At 49.9% G+C, this 26879-nt stretch overlaps 1 protein-coding gene across 1 annotated transcript in view; it reads right to left on the reverse strand.

Annotated features, from left to right (window-relative positions):
• Positions 1–22620: 22620 nt before the first annotated feature.
• MDP1 (magnesium dependent phosphatase 1) overlaps positions 22621–26879 on the reverse strand; it is a 118392-nt gene continuing 114133 nt past the window's right edge. Inside the window, exon 6 of the mRNA XM_078644933.1 lies at positions 22621–23035. Coding sequence (XP_078501059.1) covers positions 22938–23035 — 98 coding nt within the window. The 3' untranslated portion in view covers positions 22621–22937. The remainder of the gene's footprint in view (positions 23036–26879) is intronic.

Genomic DNA, 26879 nt, shown 5'->3' on the forward strand with positions numbered 1-26879 from the left:
GTAGCATTTGGGATCGTTTCTTTGACCTTTTTTAAAAATAGGGACAATGATTGAACAAGCCCAGAATTTTGGCAAACCCCCCTCAAGTACACAGTTAAAAACATTTGTTAGTAGCTCTGCCCACATGCCTGGGTTTAGCTTATAAAGATCCAGAGGAACCCCATCTGGACCAGGGGCTTTATTTACAGCTGAACCTTTTATAGCAACCTCCACTTCAGTTTTAGTAAAATATAACTTTGGAGGAGAAGTTGAGAAACAAGACATACTAAATGTCTCGACCGTTTCATGTGACCCATAGATATTAGAGAAATGTTTGACCCACTCTGCTTCAGCAATGTTTACTTCTATATCTGCATTGTTTGATTGAGCAAATAAAGGGTTATTAATTATAGACCAAAATTTGGAACTTTGTTTAAGGGTAGCAGATTCCATCAAGGAATCCCAGGCTTCCTCTTTAATAGTCTTTTTTCTAATCTTTAATGCCACAGCATATTTCTTCCTCAAGTGTGCCACCAATGACCTGTCTCTAGGGGAGTGTTTGAGCGCTTCCAACAGAGCAGAATGTGCCTTGGTACATGTATGGTCAAACCATCCAAAAGCTGGGGTAGGTCCCCTCTTTGGTCTAGCTATGAGCTCCTTTTCCACTCTAGCGCAAATATCCTCAAAAGCGCAAACTACCTCCCTCCCCCCCATGTCAGGATCCCTACATGTCCCCAATTCCACTGCCATGTTTTGCTCAATTACGGCAAGGAAATCCTCAGGACAAACTTTGCACCATTTAAGGCGCCTTCCCTGGTCTTTGCTCCTCACACCCTTCACAGCGGTGGACCTCAGAGCCCCTTTGCATAGACCAAAAGAGGCATCTAAGACTAACAACACTGGGTTGTGGTCACTGAACCCACTTACTATGGCATTGTAAAACAATACATAACGGAGCAAACCCGGGGACATAAAAATATAATCGATGATCGATTCACTTCCCCTCGCATTGTATGTAACCACACGTTCCTTTAGGTCTAAAAACCCTGGTTCAAACAAATCATTAGAGGAAAGCAGATCCTCCATTGCCACTCCCTTAAGGCTATGCTCAAAATGTGGCAGAGTCGTATATTCTGGGCCAGTATCAACCTCAATATGGCAATGTAGCCCACACAAATGAACATTAAAATCTCCCATCAGTATGAGTTGAACAAAAGTGGTTTGTTTTGACATGTAATTGGTTAAAAAAGAAGACAACTCTTCTAAAACAAAGTTGGGAGGACCCCCATGCACAGAGTTGTAACAGTTTATTAGCACTATCTTATTATTGTCTTTTTGCAGAATTTCCACCAGCTGAAAATAATATGAGGAGCTGGGGATTTCCTTAATAGTGCCTACGATGTTAACTGAGACTAAAAGCAACAAACCCCCCCTATCCCTTCCCGCCGTGGAACTCTGTGCTTTGACAAAAAAGGATGTATAACCATCCACCCACAGAGCATTTTCTCGTGCCCAAGTTTCCTGTAAGGCCACTATATCATGTTCTTTTATCTTATGTAGCCAAATCGGGTCATCCTGCTTAGAACGTAATCCCGCAATGTTCCAGGAAAGTAGCCTGATGTTCCCCCTACCCAAGGCTGAAGGGACATTTACATCCGTGATTGTATTACATGACAAATCAATAGAAACATTTTCATTACGAGAGACGTTCAGGCTATTAAGACTATGCTCTAGTCAATCAATATCTAAGTTATTAGCCAGAACCGAGAATCGATTCGACAATGTTAAGTCATGGGTAGGGATATTTTTTACAAAATTAACTGTGCCACCAGCCCTGGATTGCTTAGTCACCCATTGGTTCGCTTGTAAAGGTGAAATAGGTTTATCTTCAGCCCATACATTGTTAATATGATGTGGCATGGTGTTCTCTCCACCATCTAACCTAATGACTGGGGGATAGAAAAAGCCAAGGGGCATCGCACAAACACCTTTGCCTGCTGGATCAAGTGGGGAACCATCCCAAAAGAGACGGCTGGAGACGTTTCTTGATTTAAAATTAACAATTACGCAGTCTCCTGCTACACTTTTCCTAGTTGTACCCACCCAGTCGACCCTTCTACCTGTCAAAATATTATCTGCGATGTTACTTGCACCCGTGCAATTCGCGTTGCACCAATTTTTAGTATGCTTCAGAAGGGTTTCATGGTGTTCAACCTCCTCCACAGCAAGTTTAGGTACATTAACCAATATAGCTACAAACGGTGTTGCGTCAGGAGGTAAATTTACTGGGGGTACCATACTCCCCCGACCCCCCTGTGTAGCTCTAGGCTTTACTATTGGGGTTTTACTAGATGCGGCTTCTGGCAAAGGTGCGGGTAAACCCTTATTAACCATCCCTTTGTTTTGAACAGGGTTCTCAGAAGTCACTTTATTAACCACACGTGCAACATTAATGGATGGGCCACCAGACTTGGGTGCAGGCACCTGTACCGCTGTTGAACAAGACGCCACTTGTATAGTAGTTGAAAGAGCCCGTGTGTTTAAAATGTCATTAATGCGCTCACATTTCACCAGAAGCTCCTTGACACAGTCCTTCAATGTTTCAGTAATGTCAGTGGCAATCTGGATAAGGGCGGATTCCAGCTTTTCCGAGAATTTTTTTTCAAGTAGAGCTGAGATACCCTCCTCAGTAACACACATTTCGCGCTGAGCCCCAGGTTGACTACAAGCTATGCTTCCCATATCATATGTGGTCGCCGTAATAATAGGTCTCACTGTTTCAGGCAGAACCGGGGTTGGAAGAACCGTGGGAGATTGAGGCAAGGTTGGCCTACATGACTCAATGATGACCCTGGGTTCCAGCGGGATACAATTAATGGTGGAGGTATTTAATGAATCCGCGTCAACTGAAGTAGTTTCCAAACCCAATTCACGCTCTGACTCTGCGATCTGGGTTGATAGTTCAGACACTTTCGTAGTCAAAAACGTGATGATGCTAGTGGTGTACTATGGAACCTTAGCTTTAGCCTCGCCAACTGGCGCTGTCACATGTTTGCGCTTACCCATGATGTTAGAGATGTGGCCCGTCCCGTCCCTGGTCGTCCTTGGATGACCTTAGACGGCCCGCCCTCTGCCCGGGCTCCGCCCGGCGTCGCCCGCGCGCGTCCCGCTACGCGGAGGGAGCGTCTGCTCTATGTAGCGCCTCCGGGCGCGAAGAGTGCGGGAGGCAGGAAGTGCCCGCAAAGCTCGCTGGGAGCTGTAGTCTCCAGCCGCGGTGTTGTTGCTGTGGCGGCGAGACTACAGCGTTCCCCACCCAGGAGCTGGAGCTGCTTGCGGCGTGGAGGTGTGCTGTCCGGTAAGCTGCTGGGAAAGTCCCCCCGCTCCACCGAGGGAGCGTCTGCTCTATGTAGCGCCTCCGGGCGCGAAGAGTGCGGGAGGCAGGAAGTGCTCGCAAAGCTCGCTGGGAGCTGTAGTCTCCAGCCGCGGTGTTGTTGCTGTGGCGGCGAGACTACAGCTTTCCCCACCCAGGAGCTGGAGCTGCTTGCGGCGTGGAGGTGTGCTGTCCGGTAAGCTGCTGGGAAAGTCCCCCCGCTCCACCGAGGGAGCGTCTGCTCTATGTAGCGCCTCCGGGCGCGAAGAGTGCGGGAGGCAGGAAGTGCCCACAAAGCTCGCTGGGAGCTGTAGTCTCCAGCCGCGGTGTTGTTGCTGTGGCGGCGAGACTACAGCGTTCCCCACCCAGGAGCTGGAGCTGCTTGCGGCGTGGAGGTGTGCTGTCCGGTAAGCTGCTGGGAAAGTCCCCCCGCTCCACCGAGGGAGCGTCTGCTCTATGTAGCGCCTCCGGGCGCGAAGAGTGCGGGAGGCAGGAAGTGCCCGCAAAGCTCGCTGGGAGCTGTAGTCTCCAGCCGCGGTGTTGTTGCTGTGGCGGCGAGACTACAGCGTTCCCCACCCAGGAGCTGGAGCTGCTTGCGGCGTGGAGGTGTGCTGTCCGGTAAGCTGCTGGGAAAGTCCCCCCGCTCCACCGAGGGAGCGTCTGCTCTATGTAGCGCCTCCGGGCGCGAAGAGTGCGGGAGGCAGGAAGTGCCCGCAAAGCTCGCTGGGAGCTGTAGTCTCCAGCCGCGGTGTTGTTGCTGTGGCGGCGAGACTACAGCGTTCCCCACCCAGGAGCTGGAGCTGCTTGCGGCGTGGAGGTGTGCTGTCCGGTAAGCTGCTGGGAAAGTCCCCCCGCTCCACCGAGGGAGCGTCTGCTCTATGTAGCACCTCCGGGCGCGAAGAGTGCGGGAGGCAGGAAGTGCCCGCAAAGCTCGCTGGGAGCTGTAGTCTCCAGCCGCGGTGTTGTTGCTGTGGCGGCGAGACTACAGCGTTCCCCACCCAGGAGCTGGAGCTGCTTGTAAGCACAAGGGGAAAACAACAATTTCTGGGCAGGAAAACTCTTCGGTTTTCCTGGTTGGTGTTTTTTGGGGGAGTGAACAGTCTGGAGCGACCTATCCAACCCTCGCGGGGAAGAGGGGGGGACAGAACACAGGGGGGTGAAGAGTAAATAAGGTGGCTTTCAAACCACCAGAGCAGAGCGACTTAGGATACTTGATGGGGGAGATCGTGAGATTGGGGTATGCAAGGAAAATGGCAGTGAAAGAAAAAGGAATGGGAAAAGGTGGAAGAGCATGTATTTTTTCTTGAAGATTTTGAGCAAATTGGGGAGTCTAAGGGTGGGAAGGAACGGTTAGATTTTCGATGTCTTAGTGAGGTTGCGTTATTTACAATGTTTGTGTATCTCAGGACGTTTTTGCTACATACCTTTCTTAATAAAGGTCTTCATGAAGTGTTCTTTTTTGCTATTAAAGAGTGTAGTGATATAAGATATTAGCTTGATGAGTCTGTGAGGTGTCCCACAAGCTGGCTGAGAACTCCAAAATGGCAGCCAGTTTGACCAGGAGTGGTCAGAGCAGCAACGTTTACAAGGGAAGGAGACGAAAGGAACGCTGCATGGTGCTGAACAAAAAAAAGAGATGCGTTGGAGCAGAGCGAGACGTCGGAGTGGAGAGCGAGAGCACAAAAGCGGCAAGCGAGAACAACAACTGCAAAATCCGAAAGAGGACCATACCGTTAGAGAGTACGTTTGAGACTTCACGGGTAACTGTGCAAGACACCGGAGGAGACTACAGTGGTAACATCGAGGGGGAAAGATGCGCCTAGAGAAGCAAACAGCCTCAGGAGACGCAACTCACCACTTTCAAACCGGGCGACCACGAGGAGAAGGAGGATGCTGTGGTTGCCACCTCCACAACCCTGAAGAAGGGTGGTGAATACAGGCAAGTGCCAGTTTTACATTTCCTGCAGTTATGGAGGTAGGGCATGAAAGCAACAGCCCACGCTAAGACAGTCCAGGTATGATGATGAGAGGGGAGCACCAATCATAAAAACAAAGTATCATTCACAGGGTAGGTAGCAGTGGGACATTGAAAATACAAGGATTTGCATCAACAGGCTATTGATTACATATTTGTGTGGTTTGCTCCGAGGGAACCCAGTCCTTTTGGTGTCCTGGAACAGAGAGAGGGGAGAGATTCGCAGCCAGTAATTAAAAGCTGAAGTGAGGAAAACTGGGACACCTGTGAAGATCATGTGGAGAGGAGAAGCCAGAAAACAGGACCAATACCTAAGATACCAATAAAAGCCATTGAAAGGGCACCAGAGTGAGAGTGTGATTACCTGTTTCGATAACTAGCAGTGTCAGAAGTGGGATTTTGAGTCTGTAATCATGACACAACCGGTATCATTGGAAGAAACGATCATCCAGCTAGCTGAAGCACAACACCATCTCCATCTGGCGGTCGAGCAGTAAGCACAAGCAGCACAACAAGACCAGCAAACACTCCAAGCCGCTTTGAAAGCCACAAGGCTTATGAACCACCAACAAACAGGTGCAAGGTAACAGCCATCCCAAGAATAACCAATGCCATCCCCAGTGCTCGAGTACTTCCCAACGTACCAGGAACAAGTTTAAAAAGTATCAGGAAAAGTAGGACCTGAATATTTTTGGATAATTTTGTGAGTGTGGCTTTTTACGGCAGCAGGACCTTCAGAATGATGGGGACAATACATAGCGCTACAGCTCTCCGGGGAAATGCACCCCACATATTCAGCAGCCAAACCTGCCGGGGGGGGGGGGCATGGCTAGCACAGCCAAGATGGCAGACGTGCCCTAACGAGCTCTGCCAAGCAAACCCGAATCATCCACAATAATTCTGTTTCCAGCTGTACAATGGCCGCTAGATGCAAACTGCCCGCTTACCGACCGCCAGCTAGTGTTGCCACCTGTTTACACGGAGGTCACCTGTGGACCCGGTGGTGACTGTTGCTGGCACTGGGAGGCCATGGTGCCAGCCCGCTGTGACTGACTCCCGTGCGCAAGAGGAGAGGGCGCCAGGCGATTGCAAGATCAACTGGTGAGTCCGCTGCTAGAGACGGAGTTCCCGGTCAGAGTGGCGCAGGCCCCGCCGTGACTAAAAGTTTTGCTGCTGTCTTGCGGTATTCTCTGAATTCCAACTGAGATGAAGATTCTGGGAGAACAGGTAGTGAAGAAAATGGTTTGGTAAATGGGAAAAACTGACATAACCTGTGGAAGAACGGAAGGACAAGTCCTTAGAGATACTTCAATACAATGTAAAAGCATCTAAGGTTATTCCGTGCAAACAGCACAAAGCTCACTCTCCGGTTTACACGTCAAAGCGGCTAGAAGAAAAGTTGTCTTCTATTGGGAATGCAATAAAATGGGGTGGGGTCAGTTATCTTTGAAAAAAATGTGTTCAGCTCCCAGGGAGGATATAGTCTTCTAACTGGGGGCCCCACAAATAATTACAAACATGATCAAGCAGGAATTTCCTGTAGGCAGTGATGGCAAGAAAGTGCACATTTATGAAAGAAACCAGCATTGGCCAAATGAAAAACATAAAACAGTACCTTCTCTTTTTGACAAGTTTACTTTTTTTTTTTTTTTAATTGTGTTGTAATACTTTATTCGATAAAAATTATCATAATAGTACATACTTATTTTTGGACACACCAGATGCAGAAACTCAATTACTTTTATATGACAATTTTGTAGAAGGATGCTTGGATTCATGCAATCTTCTGAAAGGGACAAATTTAGTGATGTAGGACCTTGACTGAAATTCTAGTAAAAAGGTCCAGCCGGCATGGAAGCCTCCTATACAGCAGGCTGAGAAGGTCTGGATAATCCACTGCCCGTCTGGAACAATCACGGCCAATGTTGATTGCCTCAACTTGCTTGGGGTTAAGAGTAAGCAGAGGGATGGCTTACACCAATGTCATTAGCCAATCTATCAAAAGGAAATTCCTTGTGTGCTGAGGGACTGGAAATCTGGATGCAAAGTTGTGGTGCTTTGCATTTTTGGGCCATTGACAGGAGGTCAACGTGCAAAGGTTCTCAGGCTTTGATGGTATCTGAGAGATTATTGCTGTAATGGTTTTGCAAGGTTCCTTTAGTGCGATATTGAAAATAAGTTTCATCTTTTTATCTTTATAAGAATTTACATCTAGATACCTCATCATAACCTTCCATTTTTGCAAGAACTTAATTAGTACTACAATCAGTCCTTCTTGTCACTTTCTTATTTCACATCAACAATTTTAGCCTCAGTCTCCTGTTGGAAATATTTCTTCTTACAAGATCTCCTTTGTCCTTCTCCTCTTGAGAAGAGACGGTAGCAGTCAACATCCCTCACAAATTTCAAGACCCATTGTGAGCAACCTCATCTCTTCTTTATGTAGGAACAAAGCGGGGCTTGTATTATCCTAAGCTCACCTCTTTACTTCTGATTGGAGGCTGAAGTTTGATTTCAGTGCATGCGAGAAGGAACCCTAAGCCTACTGGCACATTTTCCGGTCCACAGCCATTGGGGTGGGTTTGGGATAAAAGGAAATCCTACCTCCTCCTCCATGGATAGTGTGGCATGTTTCTCTCATTCCCCTTTTGGGTGCTACAGACCACTGAATCTTTGTAGCTGACCCGCTTGGCAAGTATCGGTAACTACGGAAGGCTGACTACCTCACCTCCAGTAACATGTTGGTAACTTGCCTGTGGTAGGTGACAATGTACAGGGCGTTTGGTTCTCTGGAGAAATGCTTGCAACCAGGTGGTGCTTCTGTATTAGTGCACGTCACAGGGTCTTTATCCAATTAATCTTCAAACTGATTATTCCTTACGGTCTTATTTTCAGTAACTATGCATTAAAACTGGATTTTACACCCTAAAAAGGGATGACTATTGTGGATTCCTAACATATAGTAATGAAATACTTCTGGTATACAGCGTACACACAGTTACAGTCGCTAACAGCCAGTAGTACTCTTCCATGAAAGTCCTACTGGGCTCTACCACCTTATGTTCCTGAAGGCCTGTGTGCTTTTGCACCCCAAGCTATGCCTACAGTTAAATCCCCTGACCCCAATCATTTCCCCATTTCTCCGTCTTTTTCTTTTTTCCACTCAGTCACACTGGAACAAATTTCACATCTTGTCACTACTATCAAATCAGGTTCACCATTAGACCCTTGTCCTCCTTTTGTCCTCAACCTCATTCCTGAGGCCATCTCACCTGCAATAGCTACCATTTGCAATAGTATGTTCCAGGCAGGTACCTATCCGTCGGTATGGAAAAGAGCGATCATCAGACCCCTTTTAAAAAAAAACTCCCTTGACCCCACAGATCCTGCTAGTTTCAGACCTATTGCTTGCTTACCCTTTCCATCTAAAATTTTTGAAAGCCTTATGAATCAACAATTATCCGAATTTATTGATACCCACAACCTATTAGATGACACCCAATTTGGCTTCAGGAGCGCACATGGAACTGAAACAGCGCTTATCAAAGCAGCAGATGAAATCAGATACACATTAGACAAGGGAGGAGCGGCAGTCCTGATATTGTTGGACTTGTCAGCGGCGTTCGACACGGTCGATCATAACATCTTGATCGACCGTGTCGCAGCCATGGGGGTGAAACACAAAGCCAAGGCCTTGATTGCATCATTTCTACATAACCGGTCTCAAACTGTTAAACTGGGTTCTTTTTATTCATCTCCTCTTTCTCTTCCCTGCGGTGTTCCACAGGGCTCCTCGCTAAGTCCGACACTTTTCAACATCTATGTGTCGGACTTGGCGAGGGTGATAAAGGAACATGATATCCGCCTTACCACCTATGCTGATGATACTCAGTTGGTCCTTTCAATACACCGGGATGGAGACAGGGTGGCCGCCAATTTCTGGGAAGCAATGTTGTCCATCAGCTCCTGGATGGCGGCCAACTGTCTCAAACTGAATTCCAACAAGACCGAGGTTATGCTGTTTGGCAAATTAGAACCCTGCTGGTCCCCTCAGTGGTGGCCAAGTGAACTAGGCCCCTTGCCCACACCGGTCAAAAAGGTAAGAAACCTTGGAGTCATCTTTGATGATCGGCTTCTCTTTAACCACCATGTAAATAATGTTGTCTCCTCATCCTTTTTCATCTTAAGGAAAATTTAAAAAATTCTACCTTACATACCCACTTCGGCAGCAAAAACTCTTATTACCTCCCTGGTATTTTCACGAACTGATTATTGCAATGCCCTCCTGCTTAATGCCCAGGCAAAAGTGCTTAATAAGATTCAGCTGGTGCAGAATGCTGTGGCCAGGATATTGTTCAATATCCCAAAACATCATTCCATCTCCCCTTTTATTCACAATCTGCACTGGCTTCCAGTGAGGAGTCGCACAAAGTTCAAGGCTTTATGTATAGCTTACAAAGCCATTAACAATGCTGGACCTCAGTTCCTCAAATCAGCATTTAAACCCCCAGAGGCATCAAGAATTCTTCGTTCATCTTCAGCCCATCTTTTGAACGTCCCACCCACAAAAAGGGTCAACTGGGGTGACAAACGTTTCATAGTGGCTACTGCCAGACTGTGGAACTCACTTCCTTTGTGTATTAAGACATGCCCCACGCTACTCAGCTTTAGGAAACAACTTAAGACGTGGCTGTTCACACAATAGATGCTTTAGTCTGTGCAGTTTCTGATCCTATAGCGCCGAGACACCTCTGGGTATTTGCGCACTAAACAAATTGCGAAAATAAAATAAATAAAATATTAAATATGCACTCCTGCCAGAAATGATCCTTACCAGACCTCAGTGCTACACTGTTTGGCCGTTTTACAACAGGACTTGGTTTAGAGAAGAACGAACAATGGAATGATTTTAGGGATAGAAGTGGTGCCCTCAATGGCAATGTGTTGATATCATATAGCTATTTTGATGAGGATCATTTAGTTTTGGTGGAGAGTTCACCCATGTAGGCTCCCCACCCACCCACTGATACAAGTGTCACTATGATTTTTTTTGTATAAACATTCTGAAAAGAACTCTGAAGAACGAGGTCATTCTCCCTGGTCCATCAAGAAAGAGAGGGGTAAATTCACTGCATTCTTCCCAATGCCCTAAACATTGGCACCACTGACTTATTAGGCATCCCTAAAGTGGACGCATGCGCATCTTGTCGCTGGGAGCCATGAAAATGTATTAGACCATCCTGCACAAAAGAGAAGGTAACTGTTTCATTGTCGATAGAGAACTTTTTTGCAGGGGTCACATTTTTGGTCATTTTGGACATTTAGTTGACAGTCTCTCCCCTAAAGTAAACACTTTGCCAGGTTTATATTTAACAGTTTTCCCAAGCACGGGATAAATTGCATTGGTTGAAATGCCAATAAGTAGAATAGATCCATACGCCTAGGTCCATGAGTAGAATAAGAGTTGACTAAATGTCTTGTTTAAGATATTATGCTGGTCTGGTTTACACTAGCTAGTCACACAAGTGCACATAGATAAATATGCCCCATCATCTGACAGTCACTACCACCACTTCTATGCTGGCTGAATGGCAGGAACTTGCATTGAAAGTGCAAGTTTCCTAATTTAAACCTCAGGCACCTCCTTTCATCCTGGCCTACAGGGATGTTAAAATATGCATGGTGAAGAGCCAACATCGTGAAGTTTTCTCTCTTTGCCCACTTAGTGGCATACCTCAGGTCTAAGATAAGTCAAAACTCTTCAGGCTTTTCTTCTTTACCAAGAAGTAATGGGTACATATATACATTGTTCGTTTGGAGTATTGAAGCTGCTCTAGAGCGCTTTTCTGTAACAAGCCTTTACAATGGAATGGTCTCGGCTTTGTTAAAGTTAGAGCTATTGGCATTGCAAATGGCATTTTTTTCATTTTTTTTAACAGAAATAAATGGTATTGTCATTTACAATGGCAATAGGTAAGCATTAGAGAGTAGTAGAGAGTATTAGCGGACAGAGCCACACACAGACACACACAGAGAGCCACACACACACACATACAGACAGAGCCGCCACACACACACACAGAGACAGAGCCACACACACACACAGACAGGGCCACACACACACACACAGAGCCACACACACACACACAGACAGAGCCACACACACACACACACAGACAGAGCCACACACACACACACACACACACACACACACACACACACACACACACACACACACACACACACAGACAGAGCCACACACACACAGACCGATCCACACACACAGAAACAGCCACACACACAGACACACAGAGACACACACACACACACACACACAGCTCTCTGCCCAGTAACGCCCTAGGGAACAGAGGCACGAAAAACCGGATCACAAGCAGGGAACAGAGGCACGAAAACCGGGAACAGAGGCACGAAAACCGGGAACAGAGGCACGAAAACCGGATCACAAGCAGGTAACAGAGGCACGAGTAGGGAACAGAGGCAGGGAACAGAGGCACAAGCAGGGAACAGAGGCACAAGCAGGGAACAGAGGCACAAGCAGGGAACAGAGGCAGGGAACAAAGGCACAAAAACCGGATCACAAGCAGGGAACAGAGGCACGAACAGGGAACAGAGGCACGAACAGGGAACAGAGGCACGAACAGGGAACAGAGGCACGAACAGGGAACAGAGGCACGAACAGGGAACAGAGGCACGAACAGGGAACAGAGGCACGAACAGGGAACAGAGGCACGAACAGGGAACAGAGGCACGAACAGGGAACAGAGGCACGAACAGGGAACAGAGGCACAGACGGGCAACAGAGGCACAGACGGGCAACAGAGGCACAGACGGGCAACAGAGGCACAGACGGGCAACAGAGGCACAGACGGGCAACAGAGGCACAGACGGGCAACAGAGGCACAGACGGGCAACAGAGGCACAGACGAGCAACAGAGGCACAGACGGGCAACAGAGGCACAGACGGGCAACAGAGGCACAGACGGGCAACAGAGGCACAGACGGGCAACAGAGGCACAGACGGGGAACAGAGGCACAGACGGGGAACAGAGGCACAGACGGGGAACAGAGGCACAGACGGGGAAAAGGAGGCACAGACGGGGAACAGAGGCACAGACGGGGAACAGAGGCACAGACGGGGAACAGAGGCACAGACGGGGAACAGAGGCACAGACGGGGAACAGAGGCACAGACGGGGAACAGAGGCACAGACGGGGAACAGAGGCACAGACGGGGAACAGAGGCACAGACGGGGAACAGAGGCATGAAAACCGGATCACAAGCAGGTAACAGAGGCACGAGTAGGGAACAGAGGCACGAGTAGGGAACAGAGGCACGAGTAGGGAACAGAGGCACGAGTAGGGAACAGAGGCACGAGTAGGGAACAGAGGCACGAGTAGGGAACAGAGGCACGAGTAGGGAACAGAGGCACGAGTAGGGAACAGAGGCACGAGTAGGGAACAGAGGCACGAGTAGGGAACAGAGGCACGAGTAGGGAACAGAGGCACGAGTAGGGAACAGAGGCACGAGTAGGGAACAGAGGCACGAGTAGGGAACAGAGGCACGAGTAGGGAACAGAGGCACAGACAGGGAACAGAGGCACAGACAGGGAACAGAGGCACAGACAGGGAACAGAGGCACAGACAGGGAACAGAGGCACAGACAGGGAACAGAGGCACAGACAGGGAACAGAGGCACAGACAGGGAACAGAGGCACAGACAGGGAACAGAGGCACAGACAGGGAACAGAGGCACAGACAGGGAACAGAGGCACAGACAGGGAACAGAGGCACAGACAGGTAACAGAGGCACAGACAGGTAACAGAGGCACAGACAGGTAACAGAGGCACAGACAGGTAACAGAGGCACAGACAGGTAACAGAGGCACAGACAGGTAACAGAGGCACAGACAGGTAACAGAGGCACAAGCAGGTAACAGAGGCACAAAAACCGGATCACAAGCAGGGAACAAAGGTACAAGCAGGGAACAGAGGCACACGCACCGGATCACAAGCAGGGAACAGAGGCACAAGCAGGGAACAGAGGCACGAAAACCGGATCACAAGCAGGGAACAGAGGCACGAAAACCGGGAACAGAGGCACGAAAACCGGGAGGTAACAAGAGGCACGAGCAGGTAACAGGCACGAGCAGGTAACAGAGGCACGAGCAGGTAACAGAGGCACGAGCAGGTAACAGAGGCACGAGCAGGTAACAGAGGCACGAGCAGGTAACAGAGGCACGAGCAGGTAACAGAGGCACGAGCAGGTAACAGAGGCACGAGCAGGTAACAGAGGCACGAGCAGGTAACAGAGGCACGAGCAGGGAACAGAGGCACGAGCAAGGAACAGAGGCACGAGCAAGGAACAGAGGCACGAGCAAGGAACAGAGGCACAAGCAGGGAACAGAGGCAAGAAAATCCTGCACAAGCAGGGAACAGAAGGCCTAAAGAAAACAGGCCTGCACCAGTTGGAAGGCCGCAACACCCACTAGACACTCGCTGGGGGGGTACACCGCAAGCGCTACACCGCGATAAGGAAGTGGCAGGCAGAGTCTGGGGGAGGGGGCGGGGTGCAGCACTGCTGAGGCCTCACCGCGCCAGAGGGCCATTCCCCTCTCAATACAGATACAAAATTGTCGGGCCTTATTGAATCGGACCTTCCCAGGAGGCCGTGTTACCCCTTCAAAACATTTTAGTTTAGTTTAACGTACTTCCACCGCTGTTTGGTTGTCATATTTTAGAGCTCCAGCACACAACACTAATCAGGTCGGGTGTCTAGCTCCAAGCTCTCTCAACCCTATATCCGACACCATCCATAAGAGCACATTTGACTAGGCATCTTGTCCTCCTTGCTGGTCGCAGAACTCTACAATCCCCACACTTTTGCGCCACAACTTGACCAGCCTTAACGCAGCTCCCCGACACAGGCTTTTTCTACGTCTAAAGACTGCTCTCTGATATCTCAAAAGCAGCACACGGTTCAGTACTGCAAGAGTCTGGTCTTTCCAGGGGAAAGTCTTTCCGAAACTCTCAGAGAGCAAAGACACTGGTAAACATTTGCATGTCCAAAGCCGGCCCAGTAGGGCTGGGCATTCCCTTCCGGGGAAGCGAGGCACATGGTTCCTTCCGGGAGAGCAACAAAGACGTTTTTTTTCCGGGGCAAGTGGGAGGACTTTTCCGGAGTGAATCATGTGTTTTTTTGCCAATCACAGCAATATTTATGAATCAATACAGCCACCAGGCTCCTCCCAGTACAATCCCTAAACATTTCAATCACTATAAAACAGGGTACTGATCGCCGTTCTATACCTTCACTTAATTGAAGTCGGTTCGTGTTGTCGGTCTAGTGAAATCTATTAGAGCCGTGAAGGAAGCAAAGCTGACCAGAGATTTACTCTCTTCTGATTGGAGGTACCAGGACGAAGGCGGTCTCTTATTATTACTGAAAGTTGAGGCAAGCCTAATTTTCCCTAGTCTAGTCATGCTGAAATAGGAAGACCATCATGGCATTATTTATAGATTTACATATATTTCCTATAGATAACTGTATGCCCCTTTGGTAGCTATGTGCACCTCGGTGCTTCTGCTTGTATTGAAGCCCCCCCCAATAGAATAGCATAGATATTAATGACTAGCTCGTGCATCAGACTGTGGGGGTCATGAGGGCGGGTGTTCTTTGTTTTGTTTATTTATGGGTTTCTACATAGCGCGTACTTTACCCAGAGGTGTCGGGGCGGGTGTTTCTTATGATTTGCGGAGCACATCTATGCTTAAAGTATCCTGGTAATAAATCAAGTACATACAATTAGGTAAAGATAATAAGAAAGTGCAAAAGTGATGTGTTGTGAACAGCTTGCACTAACAAAGGAGAATAGTAGTGGTTCTAAGTTCTTGAGGTTGGGAATTCAATGCCTTGGCAGTCAGCACCAAAAACATGCAGTTGCCTAGGCAGACTTTGGGAAACCAGGTAATCAAGTAGGTTTGCATGTTGTGATCTTGCAGCAGCTGAAACAAATTACAATCAGGAAAGGAGATAGGAAGGTAGTCTGAGATCGAATTACAGTAGTCCAGGTGAGAAATTCATAATGCCTGGACTGCAGATTTTATGTGGGTTTCTGAAAAGAGGTAGCTCCTCAAAAGAAGTTTTGGTTATAGAGTCAAGGCTATATTAATCGACCTCCTTCATCTTTTTCACTAGATGTCGGGAACCCACACATCAATGTCAAACATATCCATGGTGGGTTCTCCACTAGAAGCAGAGGATCCTGAAGTCAAGACTGACCTTATAAGTGTGGAGTATTTCAATGTTGAACAGGAGGTCCTGGATACTTGAGAAATGGAGCGTCCAGAGACAGATTATTTTGACCTTGAATACATTGCTGTAAATCGGGAAGGAGAGAGACAGTGACAAGGGGTGAATTCTGGGGGCATTGAGGGAACATGAGTTTAGACCGAGTCACACAAAACCAGATGAGGAGGGTACCGGACACTTGCTGTGCTAGAGCTGGTGGGCCATGAGGGCAGTCACCCATTTTTCCTTTATGGCTCTATGGTACACTCTTTCTCCGTAACCAACCTTTTGGGTACCTCCAGGTACATTTTGACCACTATCAAATGAAAATGAAATCTGGAAGACAGACAATCCCGTTGTTGTGGCCGTATTCGTTGCTGGATTTCTGACCTCCATAAAAGGTCACTTGTCTAAGAAAGCCGGCATGACGGTTCTAGAATGTGGGGAGAGAACATCTTAAGGGTAAGCAAGGAAACCGGAAACAAATGGCTCTTTGTGGGGTGTGGGGGTGTGCGGGCCGGAATAACAGGCGTGGAGGCCGGATGTAGTGTGCTATGGTTAGCAAGGATTTTATTAGATACAGAGGAAGTCAAAGCCTTGGGCACGGTGTCCGGGTATACTGCTTGCTGGTCCTGTTCCGGGTCCTCGAGAGGGGGTCCGAAGAGGGGAACACAGGTAGGTCTTCCTCCGCCGGGCTGGGGATCTCCTTCCTGTTGGCGGGCGTTGGGGTGTCCCTCGGAGGTAAGTGAGAAAGACACAGGGCAGTTAGTTCCAAAGCACACGGAACTTAGATGACTGTCACCGGCACCGGGAGTGTAGGGACGGAAATAGACGGTGAGGGAGGAGGACAGGGTAGGGTAAGACGGGAAAGAAAAGGGAGGTGTCGGAATAGAGTGGTTGTCGTGAAGGGAGGGGGGGGGGGTGGTAGGTATCATACAGTGCGGGGGTGACTATATTACACAGTGCGGGTGCGCGTGATATCTGTACAAGATTTACACTATTTACACTAATTACACAAGGTGGGGAAAACACGGAGAATGATAACAGATTACTCACGTGCCCCGCCGCAACTCTCATCCGAGTTACGGCCGCTTTCCAGCCACCTCCTGAGGATGCCACCAATCCTCGCACCACAGTTCTTCCTCTTCTTCGCTCTCTCCTCGCGTCCGCTCTCCTACAGCCTCCGTCGCTGGTCCTTCGCGTCTCGCCAACTCCTGCCACGAGTCCACCGCTGGGGATCCATCCACCTCTGTGTTGCTGGTCTTTATACGATCCCCTCGGGTCGCTGAGGAAAGGCTTCCGGGGTCATGCAGGGTCACTTCCGGTCCTTTAGTGGCCGTTGCACTTCCGGGGTCGTTCCAGGTCGTTTCCGGTCCGCTGGGCGCCGGCGATGCTGTCGGTACCTGCAGGGAGACAGAGAGAGGTGTAGCCGGTTTGGGCGGCAGGTTAGTGTTGTCGCCCCTATGGGCGTTCGTACGGGATCGCTGCGACCTGGAGGTAGGCTCTGCCCCTTCACATCCCCTTTCCCTAGGATTGTTTCTTGTAGGGGTTAGGTTTGGTGGGTACCGGGAGAGATAGTCCGCGTTACCCTGTTCTTGCCCTTTCCGATGTAAGGTTCGGAAGCGAAAAGGTTGGAGAGAGAGGAACCACCTGAGTACTCTATCATTGTTACCCCGGTTACGCGCCATCCATTCAAGAGGGGCATGATCTGTGTATAGAATGAATTCCCGCCCCTCCAAGTAATACCGGAGGCTTTCGATTGCCCACTTAATGGCGAGGGCTTCTTTTTCTACCACTGAATAATTGGTCTCATGGGGAAATAACTTCCTGCTTAGGTATAGAACGGGTCTTTCCGCCCCTGATTCGTCCTTTTGAGACAACACTGCCCCCAACCCTTGATCTGACGCATCGGTCTGCAATATAAAGGGCTTGGAATAGTCAGGACTCATCAGCACGGGTTCTGAGGTCAGGGAATGTTTGAGGAGATGAAAGGCCTGTAACAACAAGGGGGTTGGTTGTTTGAGGATCTCCTCCGTTTTCGTTGCTTTCTTTAGGAGATCCGTCAAGGGGGCTGCCGTATGGGAGAAGTTAGGTATAAATCTCCTGTAATATCCCAGCATACCCAGGAACGCTCGGAGATCTTTACGAGTTTGGGGAAAGGGAATGTCCTGGATGGTCCTGACCTTGCTGTCTTGTGGCCGAATATGTCCCTCCCCCAGCAGGTATCCCAGGTACTTTACGCTTTGGGCGGCTAACGTGGTCTTGGAGGGATTTATGGTGAAGCCAGAGGCACCTAGGGAGTTTACGATTGCTCGTACATGAGACAGATGCTGCTCCCAGGTGTCACTGTAGATGACTATGTCGTCTAGGTACGCACCCGAGTAGTGGGAGTGGGGCTGTAGAACCTGATTCATGGCCCGTTGAAATGTTGCTGGGGCTCCATGAAGGCCAAAGGGCATAACTCTAAACTGGAACAGTCCCTCTGGGGTGGAAAATGCTGTTTTGTGTTTATCCTCGGCTCTCAAGGGAATCTGCCAGTATCCTTTGCAGAGGTCGAGGGTGCTTATATACTGGGCCCTTCCGATGCGCTCGACCATCTCGTCTACCCGAGGTAGGGGGTAGGAATCGAAGGCTGAGATTTTGTTTACCTCCCTAAAATCGATACAAAACCTGGTAGAACCATCGGGCTTTGGTACTAGGACTATGGGCGAATTCCAGTCGCTACGGGAGGGTTCAATGATGCCCATCTTCAACATTTGATTGGTTTCCTCTTGTATGACTGCTCTTCGAGCTTCTGGGACGCGATACGGACGCTGTCTGACTATTTTTCCCGGTTCGGTATGGATGGCATGCTCCACTACTGTAGTGTGTCCTGGGAGGGAGGAAAACACGGTTTGCACGGAGGACAGGGTCTGGCAGAGGTCTCGTTTCTTGCTCTCAGATAGCTCTGTATCAAAGCAGCATTCAAAGGGGAGGGGGCTAACACCAGTCAAGACGGGTCGAGGACCCTCCCACTTCTTTAGGAGGTTGACATGGTATATCTGGGTGGACCCCCTGGTGACGTCTATTTGGACTTCGTATGTCACGGGAGTCACTTGTCTGGTGACGGTGAATGGACCCTGCCATTGTCCTAGCAACTTATGGTCCGAGGAGGGAAGGAGCAACAGGACCAACTCCCCGGGAACAAAGGACCGGAGTTTGGTTCCTTTGTTGTATTGTTGTTTTTGAGACGTTTGAGCGGCCAGTAGATTCTGTCTCACAATCTCTCGGATCTCTCCTAAATGGGTCTTCAGGTTGTTGACGTATTCGGGGAGAGGACGGGTCCGATCGGGTTCGGCTTCCCAGGCCTCACGAGCCATGTCCAAAAGAGTTCGGGGGGCGCGACCATAGAGCAGTTCGTAGGGCGAATAGCCCGTGCTACTTTGTGCCTTGCACCGGATGGCAAAAAGGGCCAAAGGTAACATTTCCTCCCATCTTTTGCTCTCGAGACCCAAAAGTTTTTTCAAGGTGGTCTTTAGCGTGGCGTTGTAGCGTTCCACCAAGCCGTCCGTCTGGGGGTGGTATGCTGATGTTCTTATCTGTTTGATCCCCAGTTTGGAACAGACTTGGCGCATGAGGGAGGAGACAAAGGGGGTGCCTTGATCGGTTAGAATCTCGCGGGGAAACCCCACCCTGGAGAATAAGGCAATAAGCGCTTTGGCTATGTTCTGGGTGGTTGGTTGACGGAGAGGCACTGCTTCAGGGAATCGGGTGGCGTAGTCCACTACAACTAAGGCATACCTACAGCCGCTTTTGGAGAGTAACAGGGGGCCTATAATGTCCATCCCCACCCTAGTGAAGGGGATATCTATCAGAGGGAGGGGGTGTAGGGGAGCTCTCGGTGGTCGGTACCGGCTGGTTTTCTGGCACACCGGGCATTCCCGACAATAGCGTTTAATCTGCGCGTACACACCGGGCCAGTAGAACTTCTCTAGGATCGCTTCTCCTGTCTTTTCATCACTGAAATGCCCCCCCAACAGATGACTGTGCGCCAGAAACAGAACTTTCTCACGGAACAACCCCGGGATAACCAGTTGAGTATTGGCCTGGGCTCCTCCTTTGCGATACAAGAGTCCATTCCGTATGAAGAAGTAGGGACCTACGTGTAAGGGGTCTTCATCGGGGAGGGCCCGACCCCAAGCATCCTGCAACACTGGATCTTCTTGTTGGGCAGCTCTGAATTCCCGATCGGTTTCCCACGGATGAGGGTCCACCTGTGCTGGGCAGGCCAGAGCGAACCCCCTCTTTTCCTTTTTCCTTTGGGCCTTGGTCTTCCAGGGTTTGGGTGTCTCGGCGGCAGCAGGGGAATCACGGAAAAAGGGGGCCTCTGCCCACCATTTCTTCAAGGAGTCTGTGGTGTCTTGGAGGAGATGCGGAAGACCACTATAGTCGCTCCCCAGAATTGCCTGTTCGGGTAGCTTGGGAACCAAACCGACTGTCAACAAGCTTCCTGGGTCCGTAGGATGTTGTACGCGGACTTGTGTGGTCGGGTAACATTTGGTGTCTCCGTGGACACATTTGATGGCCACTGACCCGGTCACGGGTCCCACGGCGTGAGGTAGCTCCTGGGGACGCAGAACACTGTGGCGACATCCGGTATCCGCAAGTGCCATCATCCTTTGTCCGTCAATCTGTACGGGACACCTGAAGGGTGGAGGGGTTGTTTCGGTGGTGAGACACACATAATTTCTCGTCAAGCCTATCTCCATGGGTTCCTCTTTCTGAGGGCATATGCGGGCAATGTGTCCATAACCACCACAATGGTAACATTGTGGTCCTGGTGGCGGTGGTCTGGGCATGACCGGGTAAGGCATCAGTGGGGCTAATTCTGGTTTTCTTTGCACCGGAGGTGGTCTCGTTGGCCTGGGATGGTTGCCCCGACCTGGGTGGGTTGGGTGTTCTTCCCTCGCCCGCTGGCCTTCCTGTGCTCGATTATAGGCACTGGCTATTTCGACAGCACTGTCAAGAGTCAAATGGGCATGTTGGCGTACCCACTTCTGCGTAGCGGGATGTAGGGAAGCCAGATATTGTTCGAGGTATATCTTGGCCATTATTTCAGCCTTACTTGAGGTTGCAGGTTTGAGCCATCGGTCGGCCAAGTCTTGTATCCTGAACGACAATGCCCGGGGATTCTCTTGGGGTCCCTCCTTGGCCTGGCGGAGTCTAACCCTGTAGGTTTCGTCATCTATCCCCAGACGTTCCAGGATGCATTTTTTTATATCCGCATAGGGAGTCTGTCCCTGGATGTTGGCCTGCTGATAGGCGGCTTGCAGTTCCCCTGTTAGTAGGGGACCTAGGTAATGGCCCCATCGATCTGCGGGCCAGGCAGCGGCCTGAGCAAGCCGTTCGAAGTTGGTGAAGAAAAAGTCTGGATCTTCGCCAGCCACATACTTCTGCAGGACTACCGAGGGTAACGATGCCATTGGTCTCTGCTGCCCCATGACGGTGGTCAATTTTTCCAGGGCCTGGTCCTGGGCTGTGCCCTGTCCCTTCAGGACGTCGTGCAATTGGCCCCTGTCATCTTCTGCGGTTTTCAGAAACCTCTCCATCAGTTTGCCGAGGAGTTCCTGGCCCTCGGCCAGCTGTTTGACGGCGGCCTCCATGCTCCCGGGCGATCCCACTTCTGACACCACTTGTGGGGTGTGGGGGTGTGCGGGCCGGAATAACAGGCGTGGAGGCCGGATGTAGTGTGCTATGGTTAGCAAGGATTTTATTAGATACAGAGGAAGTCAAAGCCTTGGGCACGGTGTCCGGGTATACTGCTTGCTGGTCCTGTTCCGGGTCCTCGAGAGGGGGTCCGAAGAGGGGAACACAGGTAGGTCTTCCTCCGCCGGGCTGGGGATCTCCTTCCTGTTGGCGGGCGTTGGGGTGTCCCTCGGAGGTAAGTGAGAAAGACACAGGGCAGTTAGTTCCAAAGCACACGGAACTTAGATGACTGTCACCGGCACCGGGAGTGTAGGGACGGAAATAGACGGTGAGGGAGGAGGACAGGGTAGGGTAAGACGGGAAAGAAAAGGGAGGTGTCGGAATAGAGTGGTTGTCGTGAAGGGAGGGGGGGGGGGGGGTGGTAGGTATCATACAGTGCGGGGGTGACTATATTACACAGTGCGGGTGCGCGTGATATCTGTACAAGATTTACACTATTTACACTAATTACACAAGGTGGGGAAAACACGGAGAATGATAACAGATTACTCACGTGCCCCGCCGCAACTCTCATCCGAGTTACGGCCGCTTTCCAGCCACCTCCTGAGGATGCCACCAATCCTCGCACCACAGTTCTTCCTCTTCTTCGCTCTCTCCTCGCGTCCGCTCTCCTACAGCCTCCGTCGCTGGTCCTTCGCGTCTCGCCAACTCCTGCCACGAGTCCACCGCTGGGGATCCATCCACCTCTGTGTTGCTGGTCTTTATACGATCCCCTCGGGTCGCTGAGGAAAGGCTTCCGGGGTCATGCAGGGTCACTTCCGGTCCTTTAGTGGCCGTTGCACTTCCGGGGTCGTTCCAGGTCGTTTCCGGTCCGCTGGGCGCCGGCGATGCTGTCGGTACTTGCAGGGAGACAGAGAGAGGTGTAGCCGGTTTGGGCGGCAGGTTAGTGTTGTCGCCCCTATGGGCGTTCGTACGGGATCGCTGCGACCTGGAGGTAGGCTCTGCCCCTTCACACTCTTACATTAAGATAAAAAATTGTTTTATAGAGCTGAAGTCAAAGAGTTCGAAAGTAAGCTTTGGAAAAGAAATATGTATTCTGCAACTCTTTTCTAAGAGCTGGTAAAAGCAAACAACCTGACTGACTCTATACTGCATTTTAAAAGTGCAGTGCCAGTTTGCCACTGTCTGAATGTGTTTGTTTGACTGCCTCTTCAAATTTACATAAAACATGAAAAACTACGGTGTTTTATGTCACTTGAAAACTGCACAAACTTTTAAAAGTAAAGAAATACGTTACAAAATATTTGCATCTTACAGACATGCTTTTGTTTATTTAATGGTCTTTAATATGAAAAATGTATGGTAAAATAGTGTTGGGGGGTCATCCAGGATGTGTGTGGAGATATTCTACTATTTATGGATTCAGAAATCATCCGTTGATTGAGATCCTCATGGACTTACCTTGGATACCAGCACTCCAACCAGACACAAAGCCAGCACTCTATTAATGACCTCAATAATGTGACATCCAGTGGCTTACAGCAAGGCGATAGGAACCCACCTCCTGAATGTCATCCAATGTACAGAATGGAACAATGTGAAATGCACCCCACCCCGCGTCTACTGGCCCCCATGCGTACGTCGAGCAAAGGACTCTAGTCCATCCTCTAGGGTCTTCGTAGTCATCCCATCATGGCCAATATGGACACAGGTCACACCTGTAATGGAGAGAGAGGCAGATGGAAAAGTGAAACGGTGGCAGCCATGTAAATGCGGTGGGTTTGAGTAGGCAAAAGAGAGAAAAGGAAATATGTAGGAGTAGGAATGGGATGAAGATGGCTAAGCAAGAGATAGGTTGGCAGCAGTATGTTTAGGGGTGAAAGAACACGCATAGGTGGGAGAGGTAAACAAGGAAAGTGTGGCACAGGCAAAACTGATGTAGGGTGGGCCAGAAAATGGTTGGAGCCCAGAAGGGGGGATGGAGAACTAGGCATGATCAGCTAAAGGTAGCTTAGGCACATGAGAGAAGGGTGAACTAGACGTAAACAAGAGAAAATAAAAGAGAAATGGGGAGTAGCAGGTAATAGATTGAAGAGATAGAGGGGGAAGCGACAGTGAGAAGGGAACTGTAAAGAACGAGTTACTTACCATCGGTAACGATGTATCTGGTAGAGACACAGTCTAGCCGCAGATTCGTTAACTTAAAATATTCCCAGGCGTCAGACTGGATACGGAAATCTTTTTGGAGCAGCACCTGTGCACGTCGGGGAACAGCGCTGCATGGCTCCGCCCTGATGTCATCCATGGACGTGACTTCAGTAGAGCCATATAATTGCCCCTCGACCCCACCCCCCCACCCTCCGGCCCACTGATGTCATTTTTCTTCTGAGAAACTTTTCCGCGCCACAATGCGGAGCCACCAACAAAAACTGTGAGATTATGGGAACTGTAAGCTAAAACCAATGAAAAATCCAAAGAATGGAATAGTGATAAGCATCACCATAAATGACCGTGACAAGCACTGTATATTGAAAATTATTATTATTATTATTATTATGCATTCTTATATAGCGCTCGATTACCCGTAGGCATCTCGGCGCTTGCCTTGGGAACCCGTCCTGGCTTCCCCAAGGTGAAAGCCAGGCATCCCGCCGCGGGGGGGCCATAGTGGAGATTAAGCAGGCTAATGCCCAGAGCTGCAGAGTGTGAACCCGTGATTCGAGTAGGCACCGAAACGAGAATTATCGAGTCCGTGGATATTTGGGCTCAAGACCCTGCCGCGTCGGGAATTGAACCCTGGTCCCGGGTCTGACCTCTGCTTCAGGGTCTGCCTCCTCTAACCAGTGAGCCACACTTCTCCACAAAACAATTAAAGGAAAAGAGCAGAGCACTGCTCTAAGAAGCAACCCTTCATAAGCGAAGGCTATCTCCTCCCCAGAGGCAAAACGACATGTGAAAAGAATGCCATGGCAGACAAAGAAAGTCTGCAACCACCCGGTGTAACTGTGAAGGGCAACAGAACCGGAACCATGTGAGTGACGACAATCTACCACAGATCGGCACCATTAAGGAATGCTGCAACCCCCGTAAGAGATCTATGGACTGAGACACAGCCTAAGAGACCCCAAAAAATTGACTGTAGTAGTAGCAAGAAACTTCAAGCAATGGATAAGGTGGTAGGGAGGGAATAACATCATGAGCAGGCCCACACTGGAGAACCAGGGTGTAGGGACATAGAAGAACACATGAACCTGCCACCCAATCATGGGAATGGTCGGAGGAGAACAAGTAAAAGCAGAATGAGTCAACCTGCCCAGGAGGAAGATTAAAAGATGTCCCCTCACAGGAACACAATAGCCACACGGAGGTAGGCTAGTGTATAAACCCCAACATGAAAGGAAAGGAAAGCAGAGCGGGGAGGAGGGGCAGGCATTAAGGAATCTGCGGTATACTGTGTCTCTACCAGATACATCGTTACCGAAGGCAAGTAACTCGTTCATCTGATAGAGACCTCTAGCCGTAGATTCCTGTAACGGGGAGTCAGTAATGGGCTGGGACCGATGTTTAGGTAAAGCGGGTTTTATTTTCATATACAACTTCTTTTTACGAAATGTCAGTCTTTCTTTGGCAAACTCAGCTGAATCCGTGGTGCCTCTTTGGAAAAATGCTGCTTAGGAGACAGTCTCGCCCCTGGTTTGGGCTCTTCGGGTTGTACGTCTCTCGTGGTAACCGGAAAGAAAATAAACAAAAAAAGGACCGATTACAGTCTGACCTCGTTCTGCTTTAATCCCAAGGGAACCGGGGAAGTGAGGGGACACCTCTTGTGTGGCGCTTTATCACTGCTGTGTCTCGTGGTGAAGGGGAGGGAACTATAGGGACCAGGAAGGTGAGGGACACTAAGGAAGAGGGTGTACTCGCTAACGCGGGACTACACCCCGATGTCCCACCCAACTTGCGAACTTGTCCCGTACCTGTCTGAACCACACTCCTCCCTCGGGAGTGTGGCACGTCGCAGCGCGGTCCCGTTGGCCTCCTGGCTCGTCTCCTTCGCCTTGCGGCGCGTCTGCTTCCCTTCCTCGCTCGGCTTCCTCGGTCCCACGCAGTCTCCGGTTCTTCTCCTCGTACTCTCCCGATCTCTGCTCTCCGCCTCCGGTGATGTCACACGCTATTCCTGGGATGTCCGGGTTCTTAACCAATGCCCCGAAGCAGACGTCACGGTGGGAGGGGCCTTCGTCCGAGTCATACGACCAGTTAAGGGAGCTGTGCACATTTCCTCCTGTTGTCGAGTGCCAGGGAACCTGTTCGTCCTGTGGGGAAGGAGTAAGGGAATCCTCGTCATTATGAGTCCACCAGTCCGCTTCATCAATCAATCAATCAATCAATCATAGACATTTATAGAGCGCTCTACTTACCCGGAGGGTCTCAAGGCGCTTCATGGTCCATCCCTGGGTGCCTTGTTACAATTCCTTAAGTTAGAATAGATACCATAGCCAAACCCCATAGGAGGCGGGTCTTCGACTGAACCCCCCTAAGTTCCAAGAGAACCCAGTCGTCACAAGATGACAAAACGCAGCGGGGACAGCAATGGCCATGCGACCAATACCAGACCAGGCAGCACAGTAGGAGCAGAAAACAATGTGAGGCCATGGCCCTAGAAGCCGTCCAGGGACAGCATGAAAACCCACTCGGTCATGCCTGGTCGGCAAGGGGGGGTTCAGGCAGAGAACAAATAGTTCATGCGGAATGTGAGAGTGTATTATGTTCACGAAAGAAGGTGAACCCAGTATAGGATCCGAGGGGACTTCCAAGAGTCAAGACCCAGGGAAAGGATCAGACGGCATGACGGAGGCAGATCATACAGGCCGAGCATGCACAACAGTGGCAGAAGTACTGCTGAAATTGTGGCAGCTAGGGTACTGGGAACAGCAGAGGAAGGTTGCTGGTCCATTCCCAGTAAAGCCTGTGTTACCAGAAACACAAGACCTGCCAATGCTCAAGCACTCCTCCACAGACGACATGTGAGAGGACGGACCTGAATAGCAGAATAGCATATAATCATGGCTACAAGAAGAGACATTTATGTGGGGAATAGAGGTACACCTGTGCAGACAGTGGGCACTGCTAGAACTACGCCACGCAAGATGGACTGCACAAAGTAAGGCAGCGGAAAGGACCCACATGTGCCAGGTAGACAACCGGCGAAAGGGGCCAGGCAAGCCGGATACGCTCACACACCTAATGCCCGCTCCGAAGAGAAGGCAGAGACCAACACCACGGACACCGCAACATGGAAATCCTTCTATGTGTGACCCCTGGGTGTGTGTAGAGCGATAACACAAATAGAAAAAGAAAGGTACACATCCCTGAAGGATGTGCGTTACATAGAATACCCGAATACATCATAGTTACCAACAGGCACGTTGCAGGGGAGCCAGACAGAGCAAAGTCCAGATCCGCAAGCGGCACCAAACAACTGTCTGGGGGGAGCCACGGTCTCTCGCGAAATAGATGGGAGACTGAAAGGTACACGAAGGTAGAAAGAGTCAGTACGAAACGTACACA

This window comes from Lissotriton helveticus, chromosome 5_1, assembly GCF_964261635.1.
Source record: "Lissotriton helveticus chromosome 5_1, aLisHel1.1, whole genome shotgun sequence".
Classification (NCBI taxonomy): Eukaryota; Metazoa; Chordata; class Amphibia; order Caudata; family Salamandridae; genus Lissotriton; species Lissotriton helveticus.